General features: G+C 49.7%; 5 protein-coding genes across 5 annotated transcripts; 2 read left to right on the top strand and 3 right to left on the bottom strand.

The window, feature by feature from the left end:
* Nucleotides 1-60: 60 nt before the first annotated feature.
* TrAFT101_009976 (uncharacterized protein) lies at nt 61-6008 on the top strand. Its single transcript, XM_024905178.2, has 6 exons — nt 61-393; nt 453-1064; nt 1136-1375; nt 1427-4906; nt 4968-5389; nt 5469-6008. The coding sequence occupies exons 1-6, from the start codon at nt 204-206 to the stop codon at nt 5523-5525; spliced, it is 5001 nt and encodes a 1666-aa protein (XP_024761094.1). The 5' UTR covers nt 61-203; the 3' UTR covers nt 5526-6008.
* TrAFT101_009975 (uncharacterized protein) lies at nt 5989-9452 on the bottom strand. Its single transcript, XM_024909750.2, has 2 exons — nt 6796-9452; nt 5989-6671 (listed from the first exon to the last, which is right to left on the bottom strand). The coding sequence occupies exons 1-2, from the start codon at nt 8735-8737 to the stop codon at nt 6472-6474; spliced, it is 2142 nt and encodes a 713-aa protein (XP_024761095.1). The 5' UTR covers nt 8738-9452; the 3' UTR covers nt 5989-6471.
* A 361-nt stretch (nt 9453-9813) lies between these two features.
* Nucleotides 9814-11190, top strand: TrAFT101_009974 (uncharacterized protein). Its single transcript, XM_024908047.2, has one exon. The coding sequence runs from the start codon at nt 10389-10391 to the stop codon at nt 11139-11141; it is 753 nt and encodes a 250-aa protein (XP_024761096.1). The 5' UTR covers nt 9814-10388; the 3' UTR covers nt 11142-11190.
* A 390-nt stretch (nt 11191-11580) lies between these two features.
* Nucleotides 11581-12261, bottom strand: TrAFT101_009973 (uncharacterized protein; the record flags this gene model as incomplete). Its single annotated transcript, XM_024903827.1, has 1 exon — nt 11581-12261. The coding sequence occupies one exon, from the start codon at nt 12259-12261 to the stop codon at nt 11581-11583; it is 681 nt and encodes a 226-aa protein (XP_024761097.1).
* Nucleotides 12262-13041: 780 nt separating this feature from the next.
* Nucleotides 13042-18063, bottom strand: MDR1_2 (GTPase-activating protein). Its single transcript, XM_024900093.2, has one exon. It carries the CDS (start codon nt 17611-17613, stop codon nt 13600-13602), a length of 4014 nt encoding a protein of 1337 aa, XP_024761098.1. The 5' UTR covers nt 17614-18063; the 3' UTR covers nt 13042-13599.
* Nucleotides 18064-18835: the final 772 nt, after the last annotated feature.

Below are 18835 nucleotides of genomic sequence, written 5' to 3'. Positions count from 1 at the left end.
GCGGCAAAATCTTCACCGCCTGCCCAAACTGCCCAAGACAAGGCTGCAAATCTCCCAAAATCGTAACAATCCTGAAGCTGCAATCCACCAACACTGCCGTTTTCTTACGGCCGCGCACCGATTTACGCGTTGGGAGCTTCTGGGCGGCTCCCCTTATAGCAACGTCTTCTAATTCCAATATGCGATAGCTTCCGATTGCCAATATGGCCGAGATTACGACATTAGATGCCCTCCAGGCCCTCCACCGCGAACTGCTAACGCTGAGCAGCGGTGGTGGCAGCAGCTCTGACAACTTGAACAATGAACTTCTTTTTGAAATCTTTGAGAAAGAGCTGGAGAGGCTATGGGAGCGCCAGAAGAAGAATGAAAAGAGCCGCAGTGCGGTGAGGAGCGGTATGATGCATCATCATCCACGGACCAGGAAAGGAACGACAGCAGCTTACAACATCTAGGCAAGGTTTCAATTGACGGCAACGAGTACTCGTTGAACGACAGATTTCAACAAGACGTTTTTGCCATATCAGACGAGATCGACCTCGACGAGTTGGACGCTGTCAGATACCTCCTCGATTCTCAGGATGACGTCTCCGTGCTAGGACGGTCGCTCCTCGAATGTGCCGTGATTCGATTCCACCAACAACGGAAATACGTGTTGGACTCTCTAAGGCTGTTTTTAGAGTTGAACAATATGGATTATGATGGAGAAGAGCCGAACGCGTTGGAGACCATCAAAGTTTATGTCGATACCCGTGTCCTACGAAAAAGTTCCGACGCCTCGAAACGTCTTGCGCCGAGATGTTTACACGCGATGGCGGAAATCAAAATGTGGTTACAAAAGCTGGGAGAAAAAATAACAGCTGCTCAGACCCTAGGAAACGTGCCTACGGATGATCTGCCCGAAGAGCTGGAAACCGTGGAATTCTCTCGCGTGAGCCTGGTGCAGCAGCATGAGGCTCTGGGAGTCATCCTGTGCGAATGTATCGATAAAGGACAAGCCGAAACACCAGATTTCCTAGAATTTATCTCTGTACTAAAGAAATGGGACAAGTATGATACGCTATTAGGTAAGTGTTGACAAGTTTGGAAATCAACGATGCGGATGGCCTAGCTAATGCAAATCTACCCCAAATAATAGTTCACCTTGTCCCGGCAATCGGTGCCTACATGTCTGTTTTCGCATCATCTGAGGGAGGCTACGACTTAAGGCAGGGCAGAGAGATTAATAGAAAAATCTTCCCTCCTGCAGACGACTCGACTTGGCCGCTTCCCTTTCTACATGCAACGGTTCGTGCATGGTGGCTTGCAGAATACAGTGGATGGTATCTAGATGATCCTCCCGAATCTGCTATACCGCCAGGCATTGATTTAGATGAAGGTATGAGCTTTGAATGGCTGCCTAACTTGAACTTAACTAACTCAACTCCAGAGGATCGTCAGAGGTCAAAGCAGTTCTTAGATTCCCTCAAAGATGGCGCGTTCGATTTCATGCTCTCCGTAGCTGGAGACATCCGATCCCCAGACTGGCATGATTCCGTCCGGGCTGGCATGCGCAAATGGCTACAAAGGAAATCATCACCTTTGGTCTCCGAACGAACTCAGTTTTCGAGCTTCTTCCAGCTATGTCTCATGTCACAGCTGGAGGTTTTTGTCGATGCTTTTATAACTAACTTACCTGACGTCCTCCGAAAACTTAGAGTGGAGGAAGATGAGCAGCGCCAGCTCAGCCAGACACATGAGCAAGACTTGGATTTGGAGAGATTCCTACTGATTATTGCATACGCCTACGAAGGACGGCCTGAGGCGTCTTCAAACTTTTGGCAAGATCCAGACAGCAATCTCGCTGGATTTATGCATTGGGCTTCTAGAAGAGCCTCTACACCCCTAGTTGCAGCCTTTTGCGAAATGCTTCAAGCTATCTCCGTGAATGACGAATGTGCAACCGCTGCACACGAGTTCCTTTTAGACGAAGGCCATCATTCATCCGGAAAGATGAGAAGGACACAATCCCTGACCTGGACTCAAATATTCAAAGAGCTTGACTTTTTCTCAGACAAAATAAAGCAGAAGCCTGCTCCAACACAGTCAGTAAGATTTCGGGCTGGAAAACCCGCTGCTGATGTCATAGAAACCGAACCTGAGTCGTCCATGATGCTTGAGTGCTATCTACGCCTTATTACTAAATTGGCGAGCGAAAGTGAGACTACCAGACAGTTTCTGCTGCTAAATTCGGGCTATAATCTTGTCGATATGCTATTCGAGTTGGCCAGCAGCCCCATACCTTCTCAGCTGCGTGGCTGCGTCTTCTTGGCTTTGAAGGCTCTGGTGAGCCGCAAGAGCCTTCAAGAAAACCATGCAATGTGGAGGTGTTTGGAGAATTGGATCTCAGGGGGATATGTTGTTGGTGCAACCACTGCAGGTTCGATACGATCACAGCAGCCAGCACCAGTGGTATCGATGGACCGTATTTTTGATGAAATGAGTAATGGCTTCGAAGATCCCGAATCTTTTATCAAACTCTTACTGGAACTCGTTACTCCGGCAAGCGACTCGAGTCCGCTGAACGATGGTCTACCATTCCCTGAAAATCTCGGCGCCAGTTCTCGAGCGCCCGGCATTGAGGTTTATATCGATTTCGTTATCGGCCTCGTATTTTCATCCAAGATTCAGGATCTCCAGGATATTCATCAAACAAGAGTGCTGCGTCTTAGCTGCCTGGAGTTTATTCTTGCATGTCTAACGTCGTTCAATGAAGATCTGCTGGTTTTAGCAAACGAGACAAATATTGCCATCGACGCTTTGGTCTCAACCACCGATTTAGCGACATATGTCAGGATGCATCCTTTCGCACGGGTGATGGAGTGGATGTTCAATGATAAAGTTATGACGGCTCTGTTCAATACCATCCATCAAAAGTCTACCGACATTGGAAATGCGACTCCAGACTCACCACTTATTCTAGGTGTTTTGCGCGCTGTTGAGGTCATATCTAAGGTTATTGATCTCGAAACAACGTATCTCGACCTTGTCCGACCATTGATTAAGAACCAGCCGGGACCACGCAGGCAGCCTGTTGCAAATGCCGCGTATGCTTCATTCCAGGATGGACTGGTGACTAGATTGAATTTAGTCGTTGACCTGGGAAAATACTGCGGCATAGGTCATCCTGACTTGACTTTGGCTTGCTTGAAACTGCTGGAGAAGATGTCATCATCCTCCAAAATAACAGCTGCTTGGTCTGGAAGTAGTCGCCATGTCCATCGGAATAAGGCAATCGTTGCTATGGAAGCGAATGGAGAGCATGAAGCCATATCACGAGCATTCATCGCTGAAGTAATGACGCCTCTCGAGGCGGGCAGCGGGGCAGAATCACCCCTCTACATAACAAAGCTCTATATTCTGGATTTCTTATACCAATGCCTTCGAACGACACCGAAGGAGCCGACCATTGCACACTTGCTGCTTGGTTTCAAATGCGGACTGGATTCCGTTTCGGTAGAAGTCAACAGTGCTTTTGCGTCTCGTACCTCGCTGTTCCACAGTATATTGGGACTTTTGTTAGAGTCTCCTTCTAGCGATGCCCTTGGCATGAGACAATGGCTGATTGCCATCAAATCTCGTGTGATGCGCATACTTAACATCCTCTGGACCTCGCCGCTATCATCAGCAATTGCTATCCGGGAGCTTCGTGAAAATGAACTGCTCTTTCATCTTCTTACCCGCGAGACCGTCATTCAGCCAGACTTACTATGGGAAGGCCAAAATGTTGGAAACGCGCAATTTCCGATGAGTGATGGGGCCGTAACACTGGTTGAATTTCTGACACTACGAAGTATGAGTTTGGAGTACATTGCCATGGAACTCTGCAAGATAGCCCAATCACGCATGCCCGGTGTTAAGAGACGCATATTCAATGCTCTCAACGGCCAAATTGTTGTAGAGAACAACGAGACGATTCAAACTCCGACTGTATTTGATTTGTTCGACTTCCTCCTGCCAGATGGGTTCTGGGAGATTACCCCACCGCCGATTCAATTCTACAAGGACTTGGATCTTACCAGCTGCTTGGAGAACGACGCCGATGCCAACCAGATTTACAATATAGATCGTGTTCGGGAGATTCTCTTACTAAAGAGAGGCGAAGCGCAACAGGGGGCCGTCATCGCAGTCAATGATATGGCACTCATCGAAAGAGAAGAGGTATTAATAATGGAGTATCTCATCTCGTGCGATAGACAGAAGCAAATTGGGTCACATTGCCTCCGAGTCTTGCGATCCTGGATCAAGGTTCTGCTTGTCATGGTAGAATCTTGCGACTACAAAGGCGCTGCGCAGACGTCATTCTTCCTTCAAGCACTGCAAGCCATTTTGCCAAGCTTGGAGATCTTTGCCGCAGACCGTCCGGATGAGGCTCTGGAACTAGCTAAGCTTGCGAGGGTATTGCTGTTCAAGTTGGACCTTTCACCTCTCCCGACTGAAGACAAGAGCAGCAGAGCCATTGGTAATTTGGTCAGCGATAAGCTATACCAGCTCTTCCAAACCTGTCTCCAGGCCATTGGCAAGTGGGCAGGCTCACCTGCACTAAGATCAGTTTACTACGAAATCTGCTACCGCTATCTGACTGGAATGTCCGAGGATCATGGACCTCTGGCTGCTAGCCGCCCGAAGACCTTTAAGACTGTGCAGGTATATGGCGAGCGTCTTATCAACGTTGTCTGTGATGATGCATATTGCGGAGAGCCAGCATGCCAGACCTCTGCCCTGATCTTCCTGGGCGCCTTGGTCCACATGGATAGCCGAGAGAGAAAGAGCTATGTTGTCGAGGCGCTGAACAAGCTCAATTTCATCGGTATCCTGATTGACTCATTGCGGAACATTATGCAAGAATGGCATGACGTCTTTGCATCCAGTACGTTTTCTCCTCCAGTTTTGTGACTTTGAGACTTTGTGCTAACCTTGGTCATCTCTAGACAATACAGACCAACAAAACTTCCAAAATGCGCGTCTCGCCATCATCCTCCAACTAGCTCAATCTCGCATCGGTGCCAAGTACATTCTTCACGCCAACCTTTTCCGCTCCCTCGAAAACTCTGGGCTCTTTGCCGCTGACCCTGAGCTGCAAATCGATGCAGCAAACCCTCGTGCGCTGGAGCAGCACTACGACTTGCTAGCCAAGGTTGTCCGTATCATCGGCGCAGCCATCCTAAGCCGCGGCAACAACAATGTGACCCAGGGACGCAAGTTCCTTACAGACCACCGCATGCTCGTGAGCCATGCCTTGAAGCGCAGCGCCGGCATCGGCACTGGGAATGAAGGCCAGCGCTTGGAGGAGAAGATTGAAGAGCTTGCTGATGCACTGGTGGTTGTTATTGCCGCAACAAACTTCTTGGAGGTAAGTCACGATACATCCTGGCCGCTATTTATTAAAGCCCCAATTTGAATTTGGCAAGCTAATTTGTCCTCTCTCATAGTTTGAAAATGATATCCTACCAGAGCCGAAGCCGCATGAACATGGGTTTTTCCACTAAGACGAGAGATGAGGAGAAGAGAGGCAAGTTTTCTAATACGATTTAGAACATGTAGAGCACAATAATGGCAAACGTGCTTTTGGTTTTCTATTTTAGTCTTTTTTTTTTTGGTTTAAATTTTTTTTTCTGTCTTGATTGAGAAAGAGAGAGAGAAAGAGAGAAAATAATGGGCGTTTGCATGGGAAGGAATTGTACAGACACATATAAGAAGCATACAAGATTCACGGGGATCGCGGAGGATGGTGGTGGTAGAGAAAGCAAACTGCCTTTACCCGAAAGACAAAATAGATATTTTTTCAAAGTAGAGTTGTAGGGACATGGCCACAGACAAATGGTAGCTGCAGATGAGTTCATGTGATGGCGTGATATTGATTCTCAAATTTGGCAGCTGTTCACGATATAACTCATGTGATAAACAAGTCAGCGGAATCACTTTGCGGCGGATTTGAATATGGATAAGTCACCAGTTGCGTAATGAACCACTCCTTCTTTTCAGTATTTTCATTTTTGCTTCCCATTCTTGTAGTAAGCGGTATGTATATACAGAGATGCAATATGTAAGCTCAAATGGAATATAACAATAATACTATACGTCCCATTCGTGGCGGCTTTAAATACATATCTAATGGTAATGCCGGTGAAGAAGGGCTAGAATATATACACGAAAGAAGGAAGCAATGGAGAAAGAGAGGAAAGAGAGAAAAAAAAAGACTTATGGTATGTATATACGCCTGCGCCCCGTCCCTTAATGTACCGCTGGAACCATGCCTTCTGAAGTGGTTTTTTATGCTAGTGGGCATATAGATGAACTGGTTGGTGGTTATGGCGCCTGTGAAAGTGTCGTTCGTGGTGGTATATCCGTTAAAAGCAGTAAAAAAAAAAAAAAAAAAAAAAAACATAAAAGACGCATCAACTCCGGTCGTAAAGTTCGTAAAGTTTTTTTTGTTTAAGTCATGGCCTGAGCTTTTCGCTTGCCCTGGCGCGTTCTCGTCATCAGTTTCAACTCGAGCGGCCAATACCCTTTCGTCTTCGTGGTGTAAGTATCGCGGGCCTTCATGTCGATCTTAGCTCGACACATGGGGCATTTGCCTCTTGTTGATTCAATGTTGAGCGAGGAATGGAGGCACTGCGCGCAGAATAGGTGGCCTAATCACAAGAAAAAAAAAATGTGAGCAGACTGCGTGGCGTTTGACTTGCGAGAAGAGAGCGGAAAGGGCAAAACACAAGAACCAGGTAATGGAGATGGAAGTAAAAAGAGGCTGGGACTTACCACAATGCGTGAGCGTCAATCCCGTTACATCGTCCATGCATATGACGCATTGGAAACCGGAGAGCTTGACTCTATTATCCACTTTGGGCTTTTTAAGCTCTTCGGGAACGTCGGTGGCCTCAGTGAGGTCAATCGTCGTATAATCCTCGCCCTGCAGAGATTTGGAGTCGCCAAACAAGGAGTCGTCATCGTCATCTATGACTTGCTCGTTCGCGTCGGCACCAGACGGCACGACCCTCTGGCGCTTGCTGGCGCGCGCGGCGCCTATTGAAGGCGAAGTCGAGGTCGGGTCATGGTGAGTTTCGGACGTGATGGTCTGTCTCCGCGATCGTCGCCGCGCCGTGGATGCTGGAGGCATGGTGGCGGATGGCGAAGAGAGGGTCGGATGCGTCGTGCTGGCGAGGGGGGGTGGAAAAGGAAAATTGGGAATATCCTCAGGTTCGTCGAAGATGCCGTTGAAGGCTCCGGGGATGGTTCGAGGGAGAGCGAAGCCGTCGAGCAGGGCCGGTGGCGACGCCAGGTTGTGAGTAGCGCGGTGGTGGCGCTGGCGGGGCGCCGTAGGCCGCTGGGCAGTGGAAGTGGCAGCAGCAGCAGCAGCAGCAGCAGCAGCAGTGGCAGCAGTAGCAGAAGCCGACGTGGCCGAAAATGTAGCCAAAGTCGACGACAGAGCTCGAGCCCGAGCGCGCAGGTTTTCAGCGCGCAGACGGTCCGCAAAATCGGCGTCGATGTCAGAGTGGATGTCAAAGTCCTGCAGCAAGTAGGCCTCATCTGACTGGGTCTGGGGAACAGGCGGCCGCGATGACTGGAGAGCAGGTGATAGTGGAAGGACCATCACAGCCTGGCCAAGGGCTGTGGAAACGTCGAGGTGGCCGAGGGCGTGAGCAGACTCGTTCCAGGCCGTTGGCAGGTTGATGGGGTTTTCATAGGCGGGCCAGAAGGACAAGGGCTGCGATCCAACCAAGGCCGCAGGGAAGTGGTTGAAGGAGGGCGTGCTGAAGTGGGCGGGGATGTCGCTGACGTCGGCGTCGGCGCCGATGTTGCCGCTGTTGCTGTTCTCGCTGCTGCTATTGATGCTATTGATGTTGTTGTTGAGAGGAGCTGAAAGCGACACAAGAGGGTCAAGTCCGGGGAAATGGTGGTGTATCGAGGTCCAGGGCAAGTATGTTGGAGAGCTCTCCTGCGGCAGGTTGATGGGCAGCGGCGGCAGAACTGGGTGGGAGGCTGTGTAGGAGGAAGACGAGGTTGAGACAGACGATGGCGATGAATCAAGCGGCGAAAGAGGCGGCCGAGGAGGTGAAGAAGCAGAAGATGAATCAGCGGCGGCAGCAGCAGCCGCAGCAGCAGCGGCCGCGGCAGTAACAACAGCAAACGACGGCAGACGAGGTTGTCCTCGAGCTGGCGTGGTAGGTGGAATGCTAGTATAAGTAGTGGTGGTAGTGGTAGCAGCAGCAGCAGCAGCAGCAGCAGCAGTAGTATTAGAGGCGGCTGAGGCTGAAGCCGAGGCCTGAGAAGCAGTTGAAGCAAAGGCGGCAGTGGACGTGGAAGCAGCAGCAGAACCAGTATCAGAAAAGAAAGCCAGGGTAGAGGAAGCAGAGGAGGAAGCAGGGAGTTGAAGCTGAAGCGAAGACGACGATGGAGCTGGACGTCGGCGCGGCGGCGGCAGGCGGTGTTGCAGCGGCGTAGTGACAGTGGCTGCCGGGCCTGCTGCTGAGGGAGCTGAAGGCGCTGAAGATGCCGGCGATGAAGACAGCGTCGCTGGGAGATTCACGGCCATGGCCAGCATCGATTCCCGTCTCGCAAACTGCTGCATGTCAAATGCCGTCGGCTGGGAGGGCTCAAGGCCGCAGCCAGAGCCGGAAGCAGAGCCAGAGCCAGAGCCAGAGCCGGAACCAGAACCCGGGTTGGAGCCTGGGCTGGAACCGAAGCCCTGCGGCGGAGGCATTGATGGACGGGAGACTCTTCTCTGGATCAATCACAGGCGGAGAAGCCAGACGAAGATGAAGAAGACGAAGAAGAAGAGGGGCGTTCAGACGAAAAGACGAAACAACAGGACAAGAAACCAGCTGAAGGCGATGCCCGTCCCGTAGGCAGCAGCAGCAAATGGGAGGATTATGCCGGCTATTTCTTAGTAGTAGTGCAATGATCAATCACCAGATTTGGGCCTCGCATCTCGACATGTCACTCTCACTCTGACTCTCACTCTCGCTCTCGCTCTCACTCTCACTCTCACTCTCACTCTCACACACGCTATGCTGCAACACTGGATGATGGGACAAGGACGGACCGGCCCATCAGGAGTCCAAACAGTACGGAGGGGTCAAACGGACGAACTGATTCATCAGCCAAACGGCTCAAGCTTCAACTGGGAAGAAGTTAAAAAAGCAGGAAAACACTCGGGAAAGGGTGTGGTAATACAGTGGTAATTATTGACAACGGACTTGTCCGAGGCAAGCAAGTCATGGGGAAAAAACAAAAGCCACAAAAAATCCGCAAGGGCCCTTTTTTTGGCTTCAGCTAATAATGGGTTGGCCGAAACATGAGCAAAAGGAGGGAAAACGGTAGGGCGAAAAAGAAACGAGTAAGGAAGAAGAAGAAGAAGAAAAAAGGAAAAATAGTTGGCCATACTTGATGCTGCATGTCTGAGACCAGCTATCTGTTGTTCAAATATTTATTTGTTTGTTTGTTGTTTCCTTTTACTACTTCTTATTTGCTTTTTTCACGGGCGATGCATCCCATCAATCTCGATTCCTCAAGGACCAAGACGCCAATGCAATGCACATGCAGCAGCAGCTGTTCATTGCGCGCATGGACAAGCCACGTACGCTCCACCTTCTCTTTTGTTCCATGTTTTTCTTTTTTGGCAAATCCAAATCGTAATTTTCAAATTTGGGCATCCCCTGTTGGTGCCAACCGACTCATTTCTCGCACCCGTTCGTTCGCATTGGAGTCACGGCAAAGGGGCCGGGCGAATGGTGCCGCGAGCGTGGTGGCTTATACCTGCATATGATGTGTTATTACTTGGCAGCCAGTAAACGGTCTGAGCAAAGCCGGCGCCGAGCGGGCCTCGCTTCTGGAAGTTGGCTGTTTGCTTTCTCAGCCGCAGCTGAAAGAGATCACTAATGCCCGTATATGTAATAGTATCAGGTATATACTTATACATGCACTATAGGTATAGATAGAGGGCGTTTCATCTCCCTCGCATAATCTAGCAACACTGTACGACTCATGCTCGCACCTCGTTTACCGCAAGGCACGCGAGCAGTCGTATGCATATACGCTTATACATGTATTCACCCAACAAGCCAGTTTGGACGACAACACAGGTCTCTTTATCGAAGCCACCGCCGACGGGGGCATCTGTGCATCTCTACGCTTCATCTCTACTGTCCATACCTCTAAACCCCCTATACAAAGTGATGGACAGCAATCTGTCTCTGTGTGACTAACAGCTCAACACAGCAACCCAGCAGCGATTGAGCAAAACGAAAACCACCAGCTCATGCCTCGAAATGGCATCTATATAACATAACCACCGCAACGGGTGTAGCCACTTTGCCGGGTCAACTGTGCAACCCCCTTGTTGTAGCGCCGCCATGCCCATCTTCACCACTTACACCCCACATCCCATGTCCCCATCTCTCAGCATCAGCACCTTTCAAGCCCTCCAAGCCATCGACAAGCTCCAGGGCAGCGAGAACTGGCCATCCTGGCAGCTCCTCGTCCGAGCCAGCGCCTCTGCCCTCCGCCTCTCCGCCCACCTCGACGGCGCTGCGCAGCACAAAAGCCCGCTTCTGCCTCGCGCAAGAGAAGCCCACGCCCAGGCCGAATCTTGTGCCCGGATCCTCATCTTGGGATCCATCTCGCCGGAGCTGCGGTCTCGGCTTTGCGAGCTGGGTCTGCGCGACTATGATGAGTCTCCAGCCGTTGACTTGATGAGTTGGCTGTGTGCGACTGTGAGCTCCCAGGAGGCTACCAAGACGGCGTATGATGACTTGGCGAAGCTCATGCGCATCCATCGCAACGATTTCCCGTCCATGGATGCTTACGGTAAGGAGGCGCTGAATTTGTGGTCTCGTGTTAGACACTATTGGCCGACCAGCGCGAATGTCATTGCGGCGACGTCCATATTAGAGGGCATGAAGCAGTATAACGAGCACGCGTATCTAGGCTGGAAGCATCTGATTGTATCAAGGAAGGGCAAAATTCCTCAAGGGGACATATTTGAAATTGTGGCAGCGTTGAGAGATTGTAGTGACGTAGAGAATCCGATGGATGCGTATAGAGTTGCGAATACAAATACTACCGAAGAAGATTCCATGTACAGCCGGTTGAGCGTCAAAGGATAGGTCGTATGATGAGAACAAAAAGTAAGAAGCAAATCAGAGTTCAGTCGGTTCGTAATCCTGAAGCAGACTCCTTTCGCTACGATATGAATCGTTCGATTGTTGACAACAAAGAGAGAGAACAACTGAGCAGACGCCCAATTGCCATCATCCAACAGCCATCTAGAATACTCGCAGAGGCGTGTTTTACTTGCGGTTAGAATAAGATTATTCATTCATTGTCATGATACTTCCAGCTTTTATCTTTACGAAATCACCCATCTTTAAAATTCTCCTCTAAAACTTCCCTTGCTCCACCCTTCCTCCTCGCCCCTCAACTCCAAAACAATAATGCTAGATTTTCGTCCTCAATGTATTCTAATCCAGTACATAATCATCCCTCTTCAAAACTACATCCCACCGAGCTCCTTTTATTGAACCCCCCATTGAAGCGTTACGAGCATCACTGCGGGCCATCGCTTCTAGACTCAGACTCAGACTCAAATCTCCCTTCCGAATACGAGGACAGACAGTGCCATGCAAACCATCCTTCAGTCAAGCCATCCAAATCCTTAGCTGACAATTCAGAAACAGACGGGAAGAATTCAAAATGACTCGTCATAGTCCACGTTGCGTCCAGATTCGGCGGCGAAGATCTGTGGCCGCGATCCCCCGGCAGCGCACCCGTAAAAGCATTGGCGTGGGGAGGCATCTCCTCCAAGTTCAAAGAGCGATGCCCCTGTCTACGGTTTCTGATTCCTTCATCCGGTACATGATCATCATCGCCAGCCTCGGTAAGCGTTGTGCTCGAGCAGGTATCGGAAGACAAAGTATCGGCATCAAGGTTGGTGATGGCGGATTTCTCGAGAGCACTGCAGGCTTTTGCCACAATCTTGTCAACGCTCTCCTTGGCCAGAGCTAAATTCTGAGCTGAAAACTCGCATGGGGTAGGGGCTAAATGAGGAGTATCAGTGCGCAGCAAGTCGTAGTCATCGTCCGAGTCCGTCGTCGGGTCGCCATCTACCTCCACCTCCAAATCACCCTCCACAGCATTTTCCTCCATAAACACTTTTTTATGCGGGTAAACATTTTCGTCATCAATCACCTGCTTCCTTTTCGTCTCTGTATCGTCTGTGGATATCATTGTTCTCCTGTCTATTGATACTATCACCTTGTGGTCTTTTCTTTTTGGGGGAGGAATAGTATGATCGTGAAAATCTGCGACAGTTAAAGACGAATCCGATAGGATTTGCTAAGCAAATGATGGAATCAAATTCTTGTGTGGTTTTTCGGATTGGGAGACTTTGAGTGGGTTTATCTTGATCAAGAGCAATGCACAAGAGAAACAGACATATGATGTCGTCTTTGGCCTTTCTTATATGCAGACATCAGAACCCTTTAGACCACAATATCAACTTACAAGTTGCTCAGTTCATACGACGTTGATTCCATTGCTCATTCTTTTGTTTTTTTCCTACAAAGGTCAATATCAGCCAAGAAGTAAACCACATTTGGTTCGCCTCTGAACGACATCAACAAAGTAAAGCTCAATGAAAAGGAACCATGCTGCCTTTCTACGTAAATCTGGATTCGGTAGTACTACCTTTTCGTTCATCGCGCCAATTAAACCGTAATACTTCAATAAAGAGTGAATTATCTATCATCTTATATTTTTTCTATTTTTACTCAGACTCACACGTCCGCCGAACAGCACTTGAACTCGCACTGAATTGGAACCAGTGACTGGGCATTTGCTGCCTAGCCACTTTTAACACGTTCGCTATATATAACAAGGAATAAGTCAACATATTTCGTTTGACACGGAGGCAAGTGAAGATAAAAGCCACCGATACGCGCACAAATCACAATTGTTCAAACAGGAAGATACGAAAATGTATATCAAAATATTCTTTATTCATTCATAAACCACAGGCCCTCAGTCATGCCATGCAAAAGTCTGCTTGTTTGACCGCTAAGTTTCGGCCCTCATCCTATCTCATGCACTTCGTCGCCGTAGCGCTACATAAGTAAAGTGTGAAAGGGAGAGAGCCAGCAAACAAATATGCCGCTACACCCCATTCGTCATCATGAAAGAAGGAGAAGGAACAAGAAGTACACGTAGAAAAGAGAAGAGTAGGTATGCGTCAAGTCGTGGGATAATACCACCTCGACCTGTTGATAAAACGCGATTAAATACACTTTTTTACCCATAAAACATGAAGAAAAAAAAATTCGGAAAAAGGATGAAAATAGTTCCCTTTTCTTCCACTCCTTGATATTCCGAGGACTTGTTCTAAAGGGGCCGTCATTCCTCTTTCTTTGTCTATAATATCACCAAACAAACGCCAATAGATGGATAAGGTCAGCTTTGTATTTGCTGCCTGGATATCTCATGCGCAAATTAAAATTCGAAAATGAGTGGGGAGAATCTCCCGTCAATCAACAAGGTTAAAAAAAATCGAAATCGAAATCAAAATCAGATTTAGTTGTTCTTGGCCAAGCTCTGGAGGTTGACAAGCTCGGCATAGCGGCCGTTCTTCTTCATCAGCTCAGGGTGAGTGCCGGCTTCGACAATGCGGCCCTGGTTGAAGACGTAAATGACGTCTGCCTTCTGGATTGTGCTGAGACGGTGGGCTACAGCAATGGTCGTGCGACCCTTGGCGGCCTTGTCCAAAGCAGCTTGGACAACGTGTTCGGACTCGGAATCCAAAGCGGATGTGGCCTCATCGAGGAGCAGGATTTTGGGGTTGCGGATAAGTGCTCGGGCAATAGCAATTCGCTGCTTCTGACCACCAGACAGCAATGTTCCCTTGCTGCCCACAACAGTGTTAAAACCCTCAGGCAAAGAGACAATGAAGTCATAGATGTTGGCTTCGCGGCAAGCAAACTCAACGGCCTCGTCAGAAACATTCTCCTCAGCAGATCCGAGCAAGATGTTTTCCTTGATGGTTCCCTGGTACAGCGTAGGCTCTTGGCTGACAAGCGCGATAAAGGATCGATAATCGTTCAAGTTGAGGCTGCTAATCTCCTTACCATCGATGAAAACGCCACCACTCAGGGGATCGTAGAATCGTTCCAAGAGAGCAATAGTAGTACTCTTACCACAGCCAGAGGCACCGACAAGAGCAACGTACTGTCCAGGCTGGATGGTCAAGTTCAAGCCTCGCAGAACTGGCTGGTCAGGGCGAGTCGGGTAGCGGAAATGGACGTCGCGGAATTCCAATCTTCCGTCAACTTCGGTCACGGGCTGGCCTTCCTCTGACCACGTATCGATGGTGGGCTTGCGGTCAAACAGGGTCTTCAACTCCTTGGCGGCGTGGTGCGCCTTGCCCATATCCGGGGCAAAAGAGAAGATAGTACCAGCTGACTGGGCACCAAAAATAATGGCCATGAAGCAAAGGAAGAACTGGAACAGGTCATATTCACCCTTTCCAATCAGGGTACCACCATACCAGAAGCCCAGAGCGAAGACCAAGAAGATGAGAGACTGCGAAGCGGCGTACAAAGAGCTAGACTTCAACACAGACCTAAGACTACGTCGCTGCTGTTCAACAAGGGAGTCGTGGTACATTCTCAAGACATCGTTCTCGCGGGTAAGAGCCGCTACAGTTCGGATGGCAGAGATAGCCTCGGAAGCAAAGGTAGCGGAGGCGGCGTACGCTGCCTTGGAACGCCTTTGGAAGTGGGCAAGCAGCCAGAAACGGAAGAAACCACATGCCAGCAAGATGGGAATAGTAGCGGTAGCAACGAGCGCGAGCTTCCATCCAATGGAAACCGACACGACGATGGCAGTGATCAAAGTTGTCCACATCATGAGCAAAGTGCCGAGGGTGGCGCCACTGAGACCAGCGACGTGAGTTGTCTCAGTCGAAAGGAAGGAAGTCAAAGCACCCGAAGTATTCTCGTCCTTGTCAAAGAAAGCAACGTCTTGGCGCAACATTGAGCGAAAAGCACGGTCTCGAACACGGTGAACAAGACGCTCAGAACATTTAGCGAACAAGATGCCCTGAGATGAGAAGGCGATAAACTGAACGAAGGCAAGCATCAAGAACATGGCACTCCAGAAATCAGAGGTCTTCTTGATGTGGTGCGCATTCTCGGGGGTGATGGGCTGCGAAAGAGTGACGATTTGTTTGGCGAAGAAGACTGCAGAAGTAGGGTTACCGCCACCACAAATGGCAGAGAAAAAGAGACCCAAAATCATCAGCTTCAACTCGGGACCGTTGAATGAGGCAATCAGTTTAATAAGAGTCCACAAGCTATACTCCTTATCCTCTTCCTCCTTTCGCTTCTGAAGGGCAATGCTCGAGGCAGACTTTTGCGTAGCTGATCGGTCAAGTTTGGCGGCAATATCGTCATCAGGGTCGGCTTCGTACTCGTCCTTGTTAGTAGTATGCTTGCGAATCAGGAGTTCGGCCTTCTCATCAATTTCTTGTTCATCCGCTGGCGTATCTTGAGTAGCAACGGCAATCTTTTGGGCTGAAACAAGATTATAGTAGGCACCCTGTTTTTCAAGAAGCTCGTCGTGGGTACCTTGTTCTACGATGCTACCTTGAGACATGACGACAATGTTATGAGCGTCTTTGATGGTGGATAATCTGTGGGCAATGGTGATGGTGGTTCGACCCTGCGAGGCAGCTTCCAAAGCGGCTTGAACGACACCTTCGGATTTGGTATCAAGAGCAGAAGTGGCTTCATCTAGCAGCAAAATCTTGGGGTTCGATACGACGGCACGAGCGATAGCGATACGTTGTTTCTGACCACCAGATAAGAGGAAACCACGCTCACCAACGTTTGTCTCATATCCTTCAGGAAGGGCAGAAATAAAATCGTGGGCATTGGCCTTGACAGCTGCTGCGATAACAAGCTCGCGTTGCTTCTCCTCGCTATCATTTTCATGTGGTGTGCCGATCAAACCGTGGCGAATATTGTTGTAGATGGACGTTCCGAAAAGAGTAGGTTCCTGGCTGACAAGGGCCATTTGTTGACGTAGCCATCTAAGATTAAGCTTGCTAATGTCATGGCCATCAAGGTACACTGTGCCTCCGACAGGGTCGTAAAACCGTTCAACTAAACCAACAATGGTACTCTTGCCAGAACCAGAAGCACCAACCAGAGCGGTCGTTTTACCAGCAGGGATATCAAGAGAGACGCCGTTCATAACCTTAACCTCAGGTCGGGATGGGTAAATGTGCTCGACATTTTCCAGGCGAATGTTTCCTTGGAAGTTCTCGATCTTCTCGCCCTTATTGTCGTTGGGATCCAAAGGAGAGATTCGGTCGATAGTGTTGAAGATTTTAGCGGCGGCTGCAAGAGCAGTAGTGAAGGCCTGAATGTTGGGAGTAACGTTGCCCAGGTTGAAGGCACCAATCATGACAGACATCATGATGATCAGGACCTTGGACAGCGGGATGATACCCTCCACGAGGAATTTGCTGCCTTGCCAGAACGCAAGGCCGTAGTTCAAATACAGAATCAGCATCATGCCGGCGACCATGACAGCCATGGAGGCCTTGACGCGAGATCCAAAATACTCGGCCTTTTGAAGATGCTTATCGTACTGCTTGGCCAGGCGATCTTGAGTGCCAAAAGCAACAGCGTTTCGGATCGAGCTCAGAACTTCATCTGCCACGCTACCGCCCTGAGCATAAGCCTCGAGAGAAGCCTTGTTGTGCTTGAGCATAATACTACCACCAGTGCCGACGTTGATAAGCAAGGCGAACACGGTGGAAGAGAGAATAAGAGTCAACTTCCAGTAGTTGACAAAGCCGATGACGAATGCGGTGACGAAGGTAGCAAGAGCAGCGAGGGTGAGAGAAACCTTTTCCGAGATGCCATCCTGGATGAGATTGGTATCTGAGGTGATACGCGTGGTGACTTCACCAGCACCGATCTTATCGAAGAAACCAATGTTCTGGCGCATGCAGCTCTCAAGATAGTGCTCACGAATCTTGGCGGCGATATGCTCACCAGTGTAAATGAAACCGACGGTGCAGATGTAGGTGACAATGAATTCTCCAATGGCCAAGTACACAAAGTAGAGAACAAAGTGGCTCAGCTTGCTAGCAAATTGGTCATAAGTCATGAGGCCCTGGGCGTAGAAGTACTCCTGAAACACGTGTTGAAGGTTACCAAAGATGACGGTCATCAGAGGAATGGCGGCTCCAGAGGCGATAGCACAGATAGAGGAAACGAAGATGATAGTCAGGTCGGCTCGAGAGGAATATCGGTAGATGGCCTTGACACCAGCCTTGATCTCTGGGGTATAGACCTGGCGCTTCAAGATCTCGGCCTGGTGTGGAGGCAGATGCGCGTAAAGCTCATCGATGTTGTCGGCCCTTGGAGCCGGAGGGGTGGGTACTTTGGAGTCCACCTTTTTCAGTTCAGCATCGCGACCAGCTCTGGATGAAAGCGTGGCATCGATATCTGACGAGTTGCTGTGGCTTGAGGTTGGTGCCGACTCCACGCCAATAGGCGTTTTCTCGTCGGCGGACATCGTCTCTCAGTTGCCTCGCCTGCTGCGGGCGGCTGGATGGAGGAAGCAGCGGCGGTTCGAAGGGATCCCCCAAGCTTAGTGGTCGTGATTACGCCAATGCGAGATATGCAGTTCGATGCAATGAAAAACAGCAATATGTCGCTGCGCCGACCGGGGGAAGAAAGCAAGATGAGATCGACGCTGTTGCTCGCCGAAAGAAACGAGTGTGTGGGAGATGCAAAGGTGCCAGATACGAAAAAAAAAAAAAAAATCACAAAAATTAAAAGGTCCCTGCAATGCTGCGACGGGCCGGTGGAAGAAGAGGCTACAGCTGGATATATAGCTCTCTAAAGAAGAACAAACACAAGCCAAACGTGGCGAGCTGAAGATGTGATGCTTCGACTCCAGAAAATCGAGGCGGCAGGCAGAAGAAGTAGTACTTCGCGCCATGCTCTCGCGGCCCGGCCCCACTGCAGTTAGTGGGAATAATGGAGCGCACCGGAAACAGTGAAAGCCGATGGCTGCTGCACTATACCAGGGTATGTACCCGTTACATGCGAGAGTGGAGCCGTCTTTCTTGTTGCTGCCTCGCTCAGCGTTCGCATCGCCCTAAGAGGCTTAGCTCGGCAGCAGGTGCGGGATGCAAAGCTTGCGCAGCACCGTATTTCGTATATGATGTCTGTACCCAGTACGCGCCTGTACCACTGCGACTCCGTATTTTCGAAAGACACGCCTACAAGAACGACGCGACGCATTCCAGCCACGGCACAAGAAGCTTGACTTCACCCCCGTCGAGCCAGAGAGAAGACAAAGAACTATTGAAGGCATCCATTTTCGCATCAAGTTACGGGTTCCAGTAGGGCCCGGCGGACTAGGGCAGGCGCTGGCCGAAGAGCAAGGGGGGCTTAGTTTTGGCGAGATGAAGCACTTTGTTTTAGCACTGAAGATTTGAATAGGAGTTTGGGAGGATCAATTGAAGGCTATCTTGAATATGGCCCACCCAAGGAGACGGGTGTTTCTCGCTTAGACCAGCCAGGGGCCTTTCTTCTAGATAGCGTCGCGTCACGAGGAGAGCGAGTGAGGATCTCGTTGCTAAAACTTGTTTCTCCTTTGTGCAATGACTCTGTTTTCTCCCTGTGTTTGTCTTGAATGCTGCTGTAGGGATTTATGCAGGGCTTCGCTCATGTTCGGAGTTGCCTTGGCTCAGCAGGATGACACTGCATTAAGTACAGAGTACCAGTTT

This window comes from Trichoderma asperellum, chromosome 6 (assembly GCF_020647865.1).
Source record: "Trichoderma asperellum chromosome 6, complete sequence".
Classification (NCBI taxonomy): Eukaryota; Fungi; Ascomycota; class Sordariomycetes; order Hypocreales; family Hypocreaceae; genus Trichoderma; species Trichoderma asperellum.
This window is presented reverse-complemented; position numbering and strand designations above follow the sequence as displayed.